Source organism: Phyllopteryx taeniolatus, chromosome 21, assembly GCF_024500385.1.
Source record: "Phyllopteryx taeniolatus isolate TA_2022b chromosome 21, UOR_Ptae_1.2, whole genome shotgun sequence".
NCBI lineage: Eukaryota > Metazoa > Chordata > Actinopteri > Syngnathiformes > Syngnathidae > Phyllopteryx > Phyllopteryx taeniolatus.
Window position 1 is genome coordinate 9850637 of NC_084522.1, and position 17213 is coordinate 9867849.

Sequence of the window (17213 nt, forward strand, 5' to 3'; positions counted from 1 at the left end):
TGTACTGCGTAATAAAAAACAACAACATCATTTGGGAGTCCTCAGAGGGGCCGGGTCAATAGCAGCTTGAATAATTGCACAGTAATGATGAGAATAGGCTTGCAAAGCAACAAATGACCTGAGGTGGACCTTGAAAAAATGTTGCTGAAGACACACATTGACTATATGGCACATAGAAAACGGGAAGCAGTGCAGCCCCGAGAAATGCTAGGAAATGCAGAAAATTGACTTTTGAGAATAAATTGATTATAATTTCATGAAACAGATATTATAATTTGGGCTGTAAATGTAGATGTAAATGCCAGCAGAGAAAGCCTTGATGGCCCCCGACTACCCAAACTCTTGAAAAGAATACCTCTCTGTGTCAAAAAGGAGCATTGTAATCGACCCCATTAGAATGCTCAGGTGTACCTCATGGTGTGACTCATATGATTGTGTTTTTGCTTGCAGCTGCATGGCTGACCAGCTCCTACAATTCCTCTCGAAGAAGAACTGCCACCGTATTGACGGCGTGTCCGATTGGACTGCCGCTCTCACCATTTCTATATTTATCAAAGCCCGAGTTGGGATGGCGCTTTTTTTCAGCCACTTCGATCAGACCAGGAGAGAGCGTTAGCACCGAAAGATATTGAACACGTTGTTCAATGATTCCCTTTCTGGGGGCCTTTCTGGCGACTGAGCAATTGTATCTTTGTAAGGGCAGAGTAACATTATACTTATGTGCTTAATGTTTCAGCCGGTGAGTGTCGTTCACAAAAAGTGGTCATCTCTTGACCGCCTGACCTCCCACCTGCAGTGGTGGGTACTGCTGGGAGGGCCTGGTGTTCCCTTCCTGGTTGCCGCTGTGCATGATTGCCCTGATGAATGGCAATGAGTGCTCCCACTGGCAGAGGCAGATGGCACGTTGGCATGGTTTCATGGCCCTCTGTCGACATGTTGGGGGCGAGGCAATTCCCCACTCCCCACACACATATCATTAATGTAATTAGTAACTAGCTTGTTTCATTAAAAAAAAAAAGAGGATGGGATAGTGGTATTTTGATGCCTAATAGTTTTCAAAATTGACTCATGTTGGGTAGCTAGCTTGCTAGCAGAAAGGCGGATGGATGGACGGACAAGTTGATGGTTGGATGGACAGATGGATCGACTGATGAACGGGCGGACAATCTAATGTTTGATCGCGTGATTAAATACATGTCCTTCCTTTCAATTCACAGGTGCTGAGCCTGGGCAGGGAAGTAGCAGACCTTGGCCAGGTGATGAAGAGGATGGCCCAGCTCATGGAGACCCTAATGTTATCCGGGCCCCAAACAACAGTGGTGTGCCCCACACATCGCTCCCCACCCCACGCTAACCCGCCTCGGTGCTGCCCTTCCCCACCCACGTGTCGGACTCCCTCCATCTGGACGGACACACCCATGTCGCTGCCCCCCTCTCGGTCCATGACCCCCTCGCAGCACGTGGACTCCCATGCGCATAGACCCCGGGACCTTCAGCTCGGGTACGCCACCCTCCCCTTTCAAACGCAACCCTCCTCCTCCATCATCGCTGAGGTTCGCCTGACTTCCTCGCCCCAGAGCTCACCAGAGACTTACCAATGTAAGGACGGGTTTTCTACCTCCATCAGGTCAAGGTCACCTCCGCAGGACGGGAATGACGCAAGCCCTCATCGGAGCTCCGGGTGCTCCCCTCAGTGTGGACTTGTGGAGACCTACCAGAACCAAACTTTGTAGTAGGCCTGCATCTGAAGTCTGCTTGCCTTTTTTTCTATAGACCTTTTTGGGGAATGATCACATCATTGGATGATATTTGCAGGGATGCAAGATCACTCTTGCTTCAGAGACACGCAATGAAAATCAATTGCATGACAACAAATTAGATGTGTTAGCGTTACCTTATAGCATTTTGGTAGTTATCAAGACAGGGTTTAAAGGTTTCTGGCAAACAGCCAAACCCATCCCTCCCTTCTGCCACCCAACTACCCCTGAGGCACCTTAGCAATTTTTAAAAGCAATAGACACACAGTAAGTCTTTATCTTATTAAAAGTCCAATTTCTAGTACTGTACGCATGGGATTTATTTTTGGACTTCAAGGGTTTGTAGCTTTTTCAGGGCCAAAATGATACAGGTAAGTTCCCAAAGGATATGAAAAAACAAGGAGCCATTCACAGGATGAGAAGTCTTTTGTCGTGGAGGTGGGCTTCGGTGACGACAGCCATCTCCGCCCAACCCTTTGTTTGCCCAGCCCTCCTGTTCTTACTCGGCTTTTGCGGTTCTCTTTTCCAAGCGCCACCCCTGATTGGTCGTGGTTATCCAATGGTGTGAGGAACAAGAGGCTGGACATATCGTGCCCTTTACCACTGGTCCTCAGGGAAGGGGGAGTTGGGTCGTGGGTTGGAGAAGGGTTGGGGGTGCCGGCCACGGTCGGCCTCGAGCAACTCGGGCCGTGCTGTCGTCTGTCACACTCTCTGGCTCTTATCTGATATTACCCCACTTTACCATCACTGCCTTCCTTCCTTCCTTCCTGCCTTCCTTCCTTCCTTCCTTCCTTCCTTCCTTCCTTCCTTCTCTCCGCATGCTTGTCCGAGCACTTTTTGAGTAGTTCCTGTAGATGCACATTAACATGCCGCATGTCTCTTTGTGGAAATCCAGCACGCCATTTATCCTTCCAGTTAAATGAAGCACCAACCTTGACATTTACTGATGCATATTTATTGGATGTGGTTTCACTCTGAAACAGCCAGGTAATTTAAGGCATAAAGTATTCAGATGCATCCTTGTTGTAAAGTGGCTTGGAGCAGACTGATAATAAATTGATTCCTGGTCCATGTTGTAGGCCATTTCCCTGATTCTGATCAAGGGTGCGAGATTCAATTTTTCACAGGTGAAGAGCGAAGGCAATATTCCCATATAAATGCACAATATTTAAGACTTTTAAGGCTTTTATATTTATATGAATGTATCGAAACAAAATGTGTATTTTTTTACCGCAAAGAATGCAAGGTTTTAGGATCGCGGTTCTGTATACGAGGTAGTGCCAGCTGTGTTTCGCGGCACCAGCAGGGTCCGAAACAGGAAAAGGTCCTGACTCTCATCCCAGCAGATCTACTGATGTTTTGCATTAATGTACAGTTGGTTGGATTAAGATAATCTGCACATGGAATGTACTGGAATTAATTGTTTACCCTCCCTTCCGATTTTGATATTAGGTATACAAGAATTGTTATGCTAATAAATGACAAATATGACCGTTATGTCAAAGTCTATTGTTTTTTTAGTATTATTATTCGGCGTTACAAAAATATTCATCAAAAGTGCACACTTTAGCGTGTTTTCTCCACTGCATGGAATTTCATCTGGACAACATTTCCTTCATTTGAGAGCACTGTGGGATTTAAAAGACAGAATCCCCTTCCAAGCACTTTCTATCAGATTCTTCCCAGATGGATTTGTTTGATGACTAAGGTTCAACTACCACACCGTGCATCATTGTTATCCTGTTATCCATATTTATGCAGTAACATTTTGCTTTGTTTTTTTTTACCCAGTGGGATATTTTTGGGGTGAGTGGGAAAGTTTTTTTTTTATTGTTGGAGAGTTTTGGGGGGGTATTTGCATGAGAGGCTATTCAATGTGTGAGGGTTTTTTGGATGAGTGTGAGTGTTTTTTTTTTTAGAGAGATTATTTGATATATGAGTGTTTTTTTTTTTGGTGTATGAGAGGTTCTAGATGGGCATAGGAGGTTTTTAAGTGAGTGTGAGGTTTTATTGTGTGTGAGAGGTTTTTGGTGAGTGTGAGAGATAAATTTAATTTTTGGCCTATTTGGAACCTCATAGATTTATATGCTTGTCTATTGGTTGTGTGGTCAGCTCAAATCAATTAAGTAAGTGTTTTCCAGTTTGAGTGCGAGATGCCAGCTGCTGTGTTTGCACTGTAGACAAAGGAGAGAAAGTGGACGTTGCTTTGGGGCTCACACGACATTTGCGTGTTTGATAAATTCGTCTGAGTTGCTCCCATGGGCGCTGTGGCACAAGCTGCCCTGCCGCCAATGGTGGCAGCACAATGGCTACGTCAGAAGTCGGAGATTCACGGTGGCCTCCCCTCTCCGTCCCGTCAAGTGAAGACACTGGCGCATCTGCCGAATGATCACGTCTGCTTCTCCTCCAACGGGAACTGACCTGTTCTTTTTTTGCCGCTGGATAGCAAGATCACCACAATGAAATGATCCTAAATTGTGTATTAATCTGCGTATTTCAGCGAAAAGCAGTTGAACGGAAAGCGGTTTGCGCATTTATTCGATATTCTTGATATTCACCTGCAGGTTTATGTACTTGTACCACACTGTATAAGGTCCTAGTACATGGACCTTAAGCTGAATATCAGTAATACTGAATAAATATCAAACGGCTTACCAAAAAGGCACACTAGTAGAACAACTGTGTTTTACTAATAACGTTTTTTTTTCCACGACTGTATGACATTTCTGCACACTAGTAGGACAACTACATGTTACTAGTAAGGCATGACCACTAGCAAGCATTTTGGTGCTGCTAGCAGGGTCTCGAAGACTACTAGTGTGTTACATAGTTGGGCCTTGTAGTGTTGCTACTAGTGCAGCGCAGTAGTTTACTGTATGGTTTAATTGCCTACAATTGCATGTCAGGGGCTGAAAGACGAAAGATTTTTCTGCAGTCGACTATGATGTGATGAAAGTCGAGTCAACGCCAATTAATCAATTACATCATTGATATTATTATTATTATTAAAACATAATAGAAGATAATGTAAAGCTGGTTACTGGTTTTTTTTAGGTGTAATCAAGCCAAAAGTCTCACACACACACAAACACACACTGTAGATTTGCTGTGCCTTTAAATGTGCTCTCTCTCTCTCTCTGTCCCAAACTCACTCTACCCCCCCCCCCCCCCCAGATGTACCTAATGTTGTGGCCAGTTGGTGTTTGAACCTATTGATAACCAACAATTCTTCGTCAGAGTTCCATAATCTACACTACAATATTTCTCTATGACCCCTCGAGGACCCAAATCAGTAACAGAGCATCTTCGACAGCATCCCCACAGCTCATATAGTTATGTAACTCGGGGGAGCGATTGCACTCTACTGTACAGTATTAATCACGATCACGTTAAGTGCCTGAGTCTTTGACCTCCTTGCCTCCGAGCTGCAGACAGCCTACTGTACTCGCCAGGCCTACGTGCGCCAAGAGCCTTTGAATTGTGACACAGTGAAAGCAACAATTCGATCTCCAGCCAAGGGGGAGCTTCACTCCCCCTCAGACAGTGTCAGGGTCTTCTCCCATTGCCACAATGTCCCCGACCTCTTAGAAATCCCTATTTGACTTTTTCTAGTCACATGACACTGTTTACTAGATTCTAATGTCATTATAGGCAGGATCACTGTCACATGGAAGCTTCGGATGAAAATTGTTCAAGCGCTAACTATGAAACTGATCCGTAATGCAGGAACCTTGCAGAGAAACAAATTGAAGGTGAAACTTATTCAAGGAGGTCCACTTTATTACATTACAGCTCAGGACACACGTGGGTTCAACAAATGGAGAGAATATCAAGACATAGTGCTCCCTCTGCTGCCCACAGCTGCTGGTGAAAGGAAATGTAGCTTGGGTCAAAATCCTGAGAAATTGCCTTTGGTTACCAAGTCAGAATTACCCAATCGTCAAGAAAATGTAGCAGTTATTACCCATAATGACACTGCGGCAGTTTCAATTTCAGGGACATATGCAAAATGTTCAATATGATTATGAAAATAGAATATTCATGATCAGAATGGCTCATTTTCATCCCTAAAAAGGACAATAAAACCCTGTAATTTTTTTTTATTTATTTTTGTCAATTTAATATCATTTAGCCACTCGGTACATACACTGTAGTTAGCGGAGCAGTGTGTGCGACGTGCCAAAGTCACCTACACACAATGGGGGGAAAAAAATGTACAAAATGAAGGAAACACATTTTAAGAGACTTATCGTTGTACTGCGAGTGTAAATGTTTGTCCACTTACAATAAGACCGAAGAGTTTAATTAGGAAACCCACTGATGTTTTCAGTGACATTTCTACAAGCAATTTGTTTCTTCAGTGGAGGCTGAAACGGTGTGTCGTTACAGAATAAATGTTTCCACTTGTCCTACTTTTCATCATATTATGTGTGAAGTTGAATGTTGTCATACTAAACATGTCCACTCTGTCGTAGTCAAATATCAATTGACATAAAAACCCTTTCAGAAATTTGAAATGTATTTGTTCAACAGTACGTAGTCAGCTTACTAACTGCATCGTGTTGCTAAGTGAAAGTCCGCCATGTTCTCATTCAATGCTAACATTAGCTAAACAAAACAAAAAAAAGTCCATGTACAATGTCGACTTGGAGTTAAGGACGTAAACACGGACTTTCTACTTCTTGAATTTATGAACAATCATGTTCTTTGGGTGTGAGATAATATAGTCTTTAACAAGTTTATTAAATTATAGGGATACAACCGGAAATCCTTAAAACAGGAACAAATATTGAAAACGTTTTACCAGAAGGAATTATAATCAAAAATGATGCATTATTATAACATTTTATGGAAGAAAAAAAATAATGTAACCTTTTTTCCATAACATCAGTAAATATATATTTTTTTTTTTTATTAAAAAGTAACAAAAATAGCCTCCACGCTTCTGATGTTTGGAGTGTGTCAGTGGGTAATAAATCCAGAAGAACATTAGTGAACCACACCGAATGTATCCCACCGTGCCTAAGATGTAGAATTAAGATCCAGGGGGCAGCTGATTGATTAATTAAATGTACAACGGATGTGTTCAACAACTCTTTTCAACATGCTGTATAGATTCTCCGCAATTAACACAGTGAGCCACTATGCAGTCATAATAATATTTGGCATTGACATGTTGTGAGTCCATAATTGCTCTTTGTCACGCTAATTAAGGTGACACTAGCTGCTCAAAGCGCCACTGCTGTGTGGGATGACGCCTACAGGGTCGCAGGATGAGTTCTCCCGCACCCGAGCGGGCGCCGACTTCATTTGACGGGGAGCTCCGTGGGGGGCGTCCGTCCTTCACAGCCTCCATACACAACTGGGACAGTCGATGGAGCAGCTGGCCACTCAGCTGGAAAGGAACACAACCTTGCAGACTTGAAAGTGATCTCAAGAGGTTACAGTAAGATAAATCAATATACAAATGTGTCGTGTGGTGGCTTTTTTTTCTTTGCATTCTGTAAATATGTACCTATATTTGTATTATGGATTTATGGAACCTCATGTTATGAGCATTTTTTATTTTTTTTAAATAAACAAAAAAAGGTCAAGAATGTTTGACCTGAATTGATCCACGTCAATACGTCGCTGCTTTACCTTTATGAACGTCCACTGGAGCCTGTCACTGATCGGTTTCTGACACTCAGAGAGGACTACCCGCTCGCCGACGGCGTCCAAACACAAAGCCCCCGCGGGACCCCATCTCACTTCCCCGTCAGAGTTGAGATCGCAGTGCTGCAATGACCTCTGGGTAATCTTTGTGCCCGGCCTCTTTCGTTCAGAGCTTGAAAAGACCGTTGTCATGGTTACCTGACTGCCCGTGCCGCTGCATGGCGCGAGGATCATGGATCCAACAGGCACCCCTTGACCCGGGAGGTGGTCGACACAGCCACCAACTACGACGTTGTACAGCTTTAAAGAGACGTAAACACCAGAGTTGGGAGTAAGTCACATACAGTCTCTCACAAAAATGAGACACCCCTTACAGTTTTCCAGTCATTTTCTGACAACACAGTGTACAGCTTGTATAATTGTGTACATTTCGTATCCCCTCAAAAGAACTCAAAACACATGCATTCATGTCAAAACTACTCACAACAAAAGTGAGTGAACCCCCAAAGCGAAAATGCCCAAATTGGGCCAAAGGGACACTATTGAATCCTCTCGGGCATGTTGCTATTGGAATCCTCTTCCACTTCTCCATGATGACACTCTTACACTGACTACTTTACATTGTGGCAAAGTTTTTTTCAGTGTTGTCCCATATCAAACATATAAGAAATATTTCCCAAAATGTGAGTGTACTAACTTTTGTGATATACCTTATGTGCAAGTCATAGGTAAGTCTGAAGTTTGAACCGTCACATTTCAAGTAAGTCCTAAAATACTATTCAAGTAGGTCAAGTTGAATCCCTGCTAAACTTCAAGCAAGTCAAGTCAGGTCATTGCTTGGATTAAGCAAGTCATCGATTAAGTCATACAGTCTTGCTCAGTTACATTTATTTGCCCATTAGCCAGTTTGCACTCAGTGTCTGCACTTGCGTGAGTTAGCTGCGCTACCACAAACAGACATCATATATAAACATACCCCACCTTGAGCGCTGAGTCATATGGCGATGGTTCCGCCATATTGAATGTGGCAAAGTGGAGCGATTGTTGACAATGCCTCACTCATTTGCTACTCACCGTTTTTACATTGAAAACCAGATCTCATGGGATTAAGACAGAAAAATGACTTTATTTGGACTTGAAAGATTTTGATATATTTTTTTAATATATGAGTGGGTGTTATGTATTTGGGAAACAAAGAGGAGCCAAAAACAATGTGTGTTATTTCCAATCTCATGATTAGAAATGTTTTTTCCTGACATATTTCGATTTGACAGGAAGTAAACATCGAGCCAACGTGTATTTTGCTCATGTTTGCTTGAGGGTTTATAGCTACGAATGTATGTAACACTGTACTGTGATGATCAAATATTTAAATATATATTTGTGACATTTATAATCATTAAATTAACAATTACATATCATCGCAGCCGGGCGGCAGCACCGTAGTTCCACATATGGACAATTTGTGTGCGTGTGCGTGTGCGTCCATGCTACCTCGCCTGAGAGTCCTGATCTGTCCTGTGGAACGTAAAGTTGGGGATGGATTTTCGTCAGGTACCAATGGAAGTCCCTACAGCCCAAAGTCTTCTTCAGCTGCAGGCGCTCTGTAATATTGGGCGTCTCAGACTGCATGTAATAAAGCACATATTTGTACGTTTTATACGGGTGCACTCTCTCTGACTTTCAACAATATCACTTGACACACACACCTGCCTAATAAAATGAGCCAGCGTGTCCCGCCTGTAGAAGATTTTGCGGTATGTATCCATCCACGTCTCAGCTATGCGGATCTTGTTCCTCTCAAGCTGCTCCTGGTCTTGGAAGCGGGATGGGAGGCGGGGGTGGTGGTCTAGGTGGGCCACGCGAGAGCAGGGAACCACCTCCATGGAGCCCCCGCACAACCACACCTTGGAGAGCATCAGCAGTAACAGCAGGATTAGGTTTCATTTTCTCGTTCTATTCTCAAAAGCACGTGACAGAATGTGAAAAGTGTTCTTTTGCTTCTACATGCTGCAAAATGTCATACTTAATTCATCACGAGCCACATTTCCCCAAAATGGGCTCTAATGGTCGAGTAATATTTTCTTGTTACGTTGATCGTTGGTGGAAAGCAAAACATTCCTAGACCATTACTTGAGCACAACATTCCCACACAAGTTGGCAAAAGGCAACTGGATCACCCAAGCACACTAAAAAAAAAAACAACTTTGCGGATTACAATATGTATCATATTTCATCATGAGGATATATTGATTGAGCTGGATTTAAAACAAAAACTAATAATACTTCCTTTACCCTGATGGACAGCTCAATTAGTTCCCCTCCCCACAGTAGAATACCAGGATCAAAGGCTCCCACATTGTGGAAGAAATGTCTGTCAATGGCCAGAACTCCACCTCCTAAAGCTGGACTCCTATTGCAGTCAAAAGCAAAACAGGAGGAAGTAATCACAGCACAGAGAATTGAGAAAAACATTCCGCTACGGTGTTAAAATGGCTGCACAGCGGAGGTTCAACTTCGGGCTGTAGTCATGGCACAAAAAGGTCATAAACTCACAGTGCAGGTTCGATCGCCAAGTCTGAGTCCTCGTCCAGAAGTTGCGGTTTGGCCTCCCAGGAAAAGTCCAGATTCCAGTTGAAAACTCCCCACACTGGCCACTGGGTGACGTTGTACTCGAATGTCTGCCAGTGGATCACATCCACAATGGGGGAAACTACTCTGGTCCTGCACAAAGGAACGCCACATCCGTGACATGTGCGCCTGTGTCTAAAACCGTCACGTCTTTTATTAGTCACGGCTCTGGTTAGCATGTGTTTGGAATTTTCCCATCATGTGGTCTAATCTAAGAATTGACAGAGAGCAAAACAGAAACGCACGCTATCATGTGACCACTTGCAGACCAAAGAGCGCCGCCTAATTGGACTTCTAATTGGAGCGGCACTGCGAGAGACCGAGTAGCGCCACTAAAAGGGACAGCTCAGGAGAGTCTACTAAAGAAAGCCCTTTAAGCATTTATTTAATATCCTACTAGTGCACTGAACCGTCCACGTACTACTACACGCTTTGTCATCGCTCGTAAAACTATTTACCGCAGTAGAACGACTAGGACACACTAATAGAACTACAAGAATATCTTACCTGTGACATTTTTTCCACTAGTGCCTCCCACTATTCGATGACAATTCTGTGCACTAATAAAACGACTAAGGCGCACTAGTAGAACAACTGCATATTACTAGTGAGGCAAAAATGTGTACCAGTTGAAATCTGCACACTATTAGCACGACTCGTCAATGCTAGCTTCTAATACACTGCAACAACTCAAAAGTCTTACCAACAATATTTGTCTTATTTCGACTAAAAACTAATGTGATTACACTTCCATTAAGACTCATCACCTAAAAAGTAACTTTGCTTTTAGACCATTTTCCCCTGTTTCAAGCTCATTTTTCCTTGAAATAATTAGAACAGCGGCACGGTGGACAACTGGTTAGCACATCCGCCTCACAGTTCTGAGGACCGGGGTTCAACCCTGCGTGGGTTTTCTCCGGGCACTCCGGTTTCCTCCCACGTCCCCCCAAAAACATGCATGGTAGGTTAATTGAAGTCTCTAAATAGCCCCCAGGTGTGAATGTGAGTGCGAATGGTGGTTTGTTTCCATGTGTCTTGCGATTGGCTGGGGACCAGTTCAGGGTGTACCCCGCCGCCTGCCCGATGATAGCTGGGATAGGCTCCAGCACTCCCGCGACCCTTGTGAGGCGAAGCGGAACGGATGATGAATGAATAATAATAATAATTAGAACAAAAAAAACTGTCAGTGGAGTCCGTTTTGTTTTTCTTTTTACAATGACAAATTTCTCTGCTTATTTCAAGTGTGAAAATGGTCTAAAAGCAAGTTATTAGTCTTATTTTAAGTGTAATCGGATTAGTTTGGACTAGAGGCAAATAAATAAGCAAATAAATAGAAAAAGCAAATCAATAAAATAAATAAGGCAAATATTATTGGTAACATTTTGAGTGTTTGCAGTGTAATGTCACGCCTATTACTAGGAGCACAAACTGTAGTTTTGCCTGACTAGTAACATGTAGTTGTTCTGCTGGTGCGCCCTAATCATTCTACTAGTGCACTGAAATGTCATACAGTAGTGGAAAAAATCATCACTCGTAAGACAATATTTATACTAGTGCACTGAATAGTCTTACGAGTGAGGAGGACGCGCATACTAGCACATAGACGATGCGATAAGGGCTCACTAGTAAAACAACTGTCTTACCGTTTTTTTTCCCACTACTGCCTCTCACTACTTTATGACCTTTCTGCCCACTAGTAGAATGGCAAGGCCGCACTAGTAGAACGACGAGGGCACACTAGTAGACCAACTACGGTGCTAGTGAGGATCAAATGTGCGTGAGTTGACATATGCAAGTTACTAGTACTAAGTAGAAGTAGTAGAATCATGTCACTAGTACGACTCGTAGCATGTAGCTGCAAACTAGTGCAGTTTTCCCTCAAACGTAAGATGTAGTCATTCTACTTGTGCATCCTAGTCGTTGTTGTACTCGTGCGCCCTTGTCTAGTTGCGCCAGAAAGTCACATAGTAGTTGAAGAAACATCATTAGTATAGTTGTTCTAGTAGAGCGCACCTTATTTCGTCCTTCTACTATTGCACTGAATTGTCTCAATAGTGAGGACAAATGGAATCAACGTTCAAAGGTTTTGTTGTTAAAGCTGAAGGAAACGCGATGATACAGGGGGAAGATTGCGCTCGCCTGTCCTGGGCCAGCCTCTGCAGGAGCGGTTCCAGCCAGCCGTCGCGGCATTCACAGCGCGGCTCCACGAACACCAGCACCTCCCCCGAAGCTCGGGATGCAGCCAGGTTACGGCACCCTGCGACCCCGAGGCGCTCGGTGCTGCGAATCAAACGCACCCCGTCCAGGTGGGACACATATTCACTGAGCGTAGTCTGCAAGTGATCTGGAAAGGGGGACCGAGACTTGGAGGTGGATGGCGAGCTACTGTAGAGGACGAGCGCACGTACATACATACGGGTGCAGTAGTAGGCGTACCGTGCGTGCTGAGGTCGTCCACGAGGAGAAGCTCCGCTAAGAAGGATCTGGGTGTTGCGTTCAAGACGCTGTGCAGTGTGCGTAAAAGAGCGGCCCAGGCTTCGTTGTGAAAGCAGATGAGCACGCTGGCAGAAGGCAGAGATTCGCTGTACTGCTCGCCGAGGCACCTGTCGCGAACGAATGCATTTCGCACTGCGCAATTGATCGGTCAAAGTGTGTTCGGTCGCGCTCGCTCGCTCGCTCACTCACTTGGGATGTCGCGCCTCGGGCGGTGACGCGTGGCTGCCTCGTCGATCCCGCGCTCCTTCTCCCGCAAGTTCCTTCCTCGCCGCGGGCAAGAGCACCTTGTAGTTCCACTTCTTGTGCGGGGGGTCCCGCGCGCCCCGCGTGGACGCCACGAACAAAAGCTGGTCCTCTTTAAGCGAGTTGATGGGGACGAGTTCGGGCAAGAGCTCGGACGCTGCGTCTCCGATGAGCTCCAAGTCGTCCGGTGGGGCCTGGCTCCGCTGGAGGGGGTCGCGTCGGGTGCCAACCTTCTGGTAAGAGTGATATTGCCCTCGGTGGAAAAGATCAGAAACGATCAGCAGAAGCAAGGCGAATCCGAGGAGCGACAACCACAAACACAGCATCCTCCTGTGCACGCCCCACTTCCCCATTTTGGAGGAAGGCACCAAAACTTAGCCCAGTTCTCTCCTGACTTCCATAATGCCCGTTAATACGTCATCGGCTGCACCATACACGCAAACAAGCAGATTTGTCTCCATGAGATCCGAGAAGCAGGTTGCCAAGAGCCCCAAAAACTCCACAACAGTGGACTTGGTCGCCCCAAGGTCCTAAAGCCTGCATCCCCCCCAAAAAAAACAAAAAACCAAAAAACAAAAACACCAACAAAAAAAACCACATTCCACATGTGCACAATCCACCTGCTGCTCACTGGCAACAAATCTCGAAGTAACAATACAAGATGAGATGTGTTTGGGGACTCGTAAATGACATCATTTCATTTCAAAATGTATGCAATTGCGACTACTGGAAGAAAATGTGTCGTGAAATTAGTTGCTTTTGGAAAGTGACATGATTGCAATGTTGGTTACGTTTGAAAAGGAGCTGCAAAATCTCAGATTGATTTTTTTTCTCATATCACTGCCTCCTTCGCAAGCCGACGGTTGCGGTCGTCTCAAACGTGACGTATTTTTTCCAAATATCCTTGTGGTGCGATCTATTAGTTTGTCTGTGATTTTGAAAAGCTTAGACTAATAGTTAATTACACTTTTCAACACATAAAAAAACAGTGACCTTTAAACAGTTTCATATTTCTAATTTTGGACTTTTTTTTCTCTGGAACATTCACTTATCGGGTTTGTCACATGAAGCGATTTGTCATCAGGTCAACATGGAATGTGGTTTTCCACATGCTGTATACATATAATGCAACAAACACATTCACTTATTGTGTATTTACATTTCATAAAGTTTTATTATCAGTTTATGATTTTTGTAAAGAACTAATATGTGGTTAATTCCGAAATGATGATCTATGATTTTAATCTTTTTTTTTTTTTTTTTTTTTTTTTTTAGGAAACACTCCTGTTGATGCATTTATTTAAAATGAATAAAATAAGAGTAAGTAAGAGTGAATGCTTTTTGTTTGTTTGTTTATTTGTGCTGTTGATTGGCTGGCGATCAGTCTTTTGCACACCTTCAGCTGAGATAGGCCTCATCTCAACTGTGACCCTAAATGAGGACAAGCAGAGTATTAAATGGCTGAATGGAATAGCAGAACACCGTGAATAATTTTTGGGGGAGGACAAGTTTTACAACCCTGTCTTTAAAAGAGTTAACATTACTGAACAATGACAACATCCGAGTATTTTTGCCAGCATCGAGCCACACGAGTGCATGACAGTCTTTTAGTTTTGGTGGTCGCAATGCTGAAGGGCTGCAGGCCATCTGTCAGTTCCGGAAAACATCGAGTCCAGCTTGGATCTCATGGCTCAAGCTTGGCAGTTTGGGAGTTCATCTGGATAGAGGATAAAGACCAGGAAAAATCTGGGGGGGTTTTTTCCCTGAAGTTGCTGATTTATATGTTTATAGCACTGCCTAGTGGCAGTCCTAAATATATTTTGATGTTTTTTCTTTTTTAATTCTTATTTTTATTTTTAACCTCTTAGTGGACACACATTGAAAGACTGGACGTTTTTTTTTTCTGTTTTTTAAAAATAACTCATACAGCATTTTTTCTGAATATTATTATGATTATCGTTAGTTATGTGTATATTTTAGTTTTTCAAACACACATGCAAATATGTGTTGATGCATTTTTCATGTAGTGTAAATAAATAAATACTATAGCGTGCCATGATAGCTCATCAGGGGTGCCCCAAGAAACTATTCAGTTCCACAAAAAAAAATATATATATATATATATATATATATATATATATATATGCTTTATTAATTACAACTGCATCCTTTCTCATCTGTCTATGCTGATGACGTATCGTGACATTCAGAACAATTCAATGCTCTTCAATTAGACAGCGGAAGGTACAATAACCCTTTGTATCCACCTACTCCCGTTCATACAACAGAATAATAGCTTTGTGCTATTGAGCAGGCCCACATTTCGCAATGACTACATACATATGTGAGTAACTTCACGATTATTGTTTCGGGGCGTGACATGAGATTTGTTTGATATGACACGGGTGCTTTGGCTGGATAAAGGTCGGCAAACGTTGCGTTAAGGGACAGTTGTTGGATGGGTCTGTGATGAGACATTGCTGAGTGGGACAAGCGAGCAGCTCACCTTCCGTGCATTAAGTACAAAGGCACACACTTGCCTCCTCCTCCTCCCAGGATGACAGGGCGGCGTGTCTTCTCATGGCTGTGATTACAGCGAGGAAGAGGAGGGAAGGGAACATCTGAGAAACACCCGTTGGGACAAACAGGCGTTCGTTTCTGTGTTAATGTGCAGTCTACGCTATTGTAGTGCATATGGATAATTGTTTGTACCTCTTTCCAGGACCTTTTTTCTGAGACGCGTATGTGGTGAGGGAGAAGAAAGAGAGGGTGGACCTCAAATGAGAGGCCCGGGTGGAAAATGACAAGGGGTCAGTGGAAGGTCAGTTCAATGTGTTCTGGTGGGAACATGTTCATAGGGCGAATGGGGATAAGAAAGTTCTTCATGTATTTCCAGAAGCGAACACTCCCATAAGTCCTCTGCTCGGGCCAAAATACACTGAAGTGAAGTTTCCCTTGCCAGCACATAGCAGCAGCCGCGCACGCACACACGCACGGAATGCGTCTGCATTCCGCCTATCGATGAAAAAAAAAAAACACTGCATGTGCACAGTGAGAGAAAAAGAGACCTTTAATGCAAGGGCTGCATATATCCTAATGCTTAGAAATACATTCATTGGTAGAAATAATCTGTCATATTCGGGAAGAATGCTTTAGCTGCTTCTTTACAAGCTAAGAGAACAGATTCAGAATATATTTTGGGGCTTTATGATGGTAGAAATATGTATGGACCTAGTGTTTAAGATGAAATACCATAGTTCTTTAATGAGCCCCAGAGGGGGAACAGAGGTGTTACCACTGTATACGGTCGAGCAGCGCACAGCACATTGTTGAAAACATGAGCATGAAAAGGATAATCAATTCATAGAATGAAAATATTGGAAATCTGTGTTATATGACGAGTACAGGGTTTAACCTGCCACTCCCCCAAAATCAGCTGATATAGGCTTCAGCTCACTCTAATGAGGACAAGCCGTATAGAAAATGAATGGCTGGCTTGTATGTTCTACTAAAGTCAAGTAACAAAAGCTAAAAAAAAAAAATGGTGATATTGTCTCACTGGTTAGAAGTGCAGGTTTGTAATTTGTTGGATTGTTCATGTATCGTTCTGCAATTATGCGTCAGGGTTTTTTTTTTTATTATTTATTTTATTTTATTTTTTTGAAATGTTTACCACATAAATTGGTATTTTTTAATTGATATTGTGACAGTAAGTTAAAAATGACTTGGGCAACTATGCATATAACATATTGTGTGTTACAAAATACTGAAGAAAAAAAAACATGAATCCTAAGATTCAAATTGAGGGTGTTTTATCTGCTCTTTGTGTATTTGTGAATTGTGAGGCATGCGAAGCGCTATTCCACTGTGCTGCTTTTTCTTTGACTTTTTAAGATGAAAAGGAATTTGGGTGCAAACCTCGTGAGGAGGGGCAGCACTGAAACGACGACGGCCATCACATGTTGGGTTGACGCTGAAATCCGCAACAACAGTTTGCACATTTTCCTTCTGCTTTTGGGCCACTGTGGCGCAACAAGCTCGGTCAGGCACATCGGTGGGTCAGTGTGGATAAGGTCACAGTCCCTTGGACACCAATCACTACTCAGGGTTATATCGCCAACGTGCATCACTAAAATCGAGAGAAAATGCAATAACATTGAAGCAATTGGACCATTTGGGGTTATCGTGACTTCATCTGGTGGCTCACGTTGTAGGCGATTTCTGATTCTGAGTATTATTAAATTGAATTGATCCCATTTCTGAGAAAGATATTACATGGAAATAGCAGACTTTTGTTCTATTATGTACACCTTTATATGCATTTTACTTCCAAACCAATAATCTTGGACTACTCATCACGTCATAACTCGGCTTTACATTGATGATCCTTCTTTAGAAGCGGACAGCAGCAAAGAGGAAGCCGATGCACCT

The 17213-nt window shown here is 43.3% G+C and overlaps 2 protein-coding genes across 4 annotated transcripts in view; one reads left to right on the forward strand and one right to left on the reverse strand.

The window, feature by feature from the left end:
• kcnh8 (potassium voltage-gated channel, subfamily H (eag-related), member 8) overlaps positions 1 to 3183 on the forward strand; it is a 41262-nt gene extending 38079 nt beyond the window's left edge. Inside the window, exon 16 of the mRNA XM_061759765.1 lies at positions 1218 to 3183. Within this exon, the coding sequence (XP_061615749.1) occupies positions 1218 to 1733 (516 nt within the window). The 3' untranslated portion in view covers positions 1734 to 3183. The remainder of the gene's footprint in view (positions 1 to 1217) is intronic.
• Positions 3184 to 5842: 2659 nt separating this feature from the next.
• On the reverse strand, positions 5843 to 13306 carry LOC133471366 (polypeptide N-acetylgalactosaminyltransferase 15-like). Of its 3 annotated transcripts, XM_061760830.1 has the most exons (10): positions 12729 to 13303; positions 12480 to 12646; positions 12183 to 12387; positions 9969 to 10136; positions 9708 to 9825; positions 9122 to 9319; positions 8907 to 9038; positions 7611 to 7712; positions 7398 to 7535; positions 5843 to 7152 (listed from the first exon to the last, which is right to left on the reverse strand). In XM_061760830.1, the coding sequence occupies exons 1-10, from the start codon at positions 13133 to 13135 to the stop codon at positions 6967 to 6969; spliced, it is 1821 nt and encodes a 606-aa protein (XP_061616814.1). In that variant the 5' UTR covers positions 13136 to 13303; the 3' UTR covers positions 5843 to 6966. The 3 variants fall into 3 exon arrangements, with proteins under 3 accessions (XP_061616814.1, XP_061616813.1, XP_061616812.1); XM_061760829.1 differs by having other exon boundaries at positions 7398 to 7712; positions 12480 to 12604; positions 12729 to 13306; XM_061760828.1 differs by having other exon boundaries at positions 7398 to 7712; positions 12729 to 13305.
• Between the last annotated feature and the right edge of the window lie 3907 nt (positions 13307 to 17213).

Coding starts and splice junctions, on each gene's coding strand:
- LOC133471366 (XM_061760828.1), bottom strand. CDS start 13,135: ATGGGGAAGTGGGGCGTGCACAGGAGGATGCTGTGTTTGTGGTTGTCG. Junction 10,137..12,182: donor CAGAGGCTGGCCCAGGACAG/GCGAGCGCAATC, acceptor TCCTTTGTGCAG/GACCAGAGTAGTTTCCCCCA. Junction 9,320..9,707: donor TAATTGAGCTGTCCATCAGG/GTAAAGGAAGTA, acceptor ATGCTCTCCAAG/GTGTGGTTGTGCGGGGGCTC.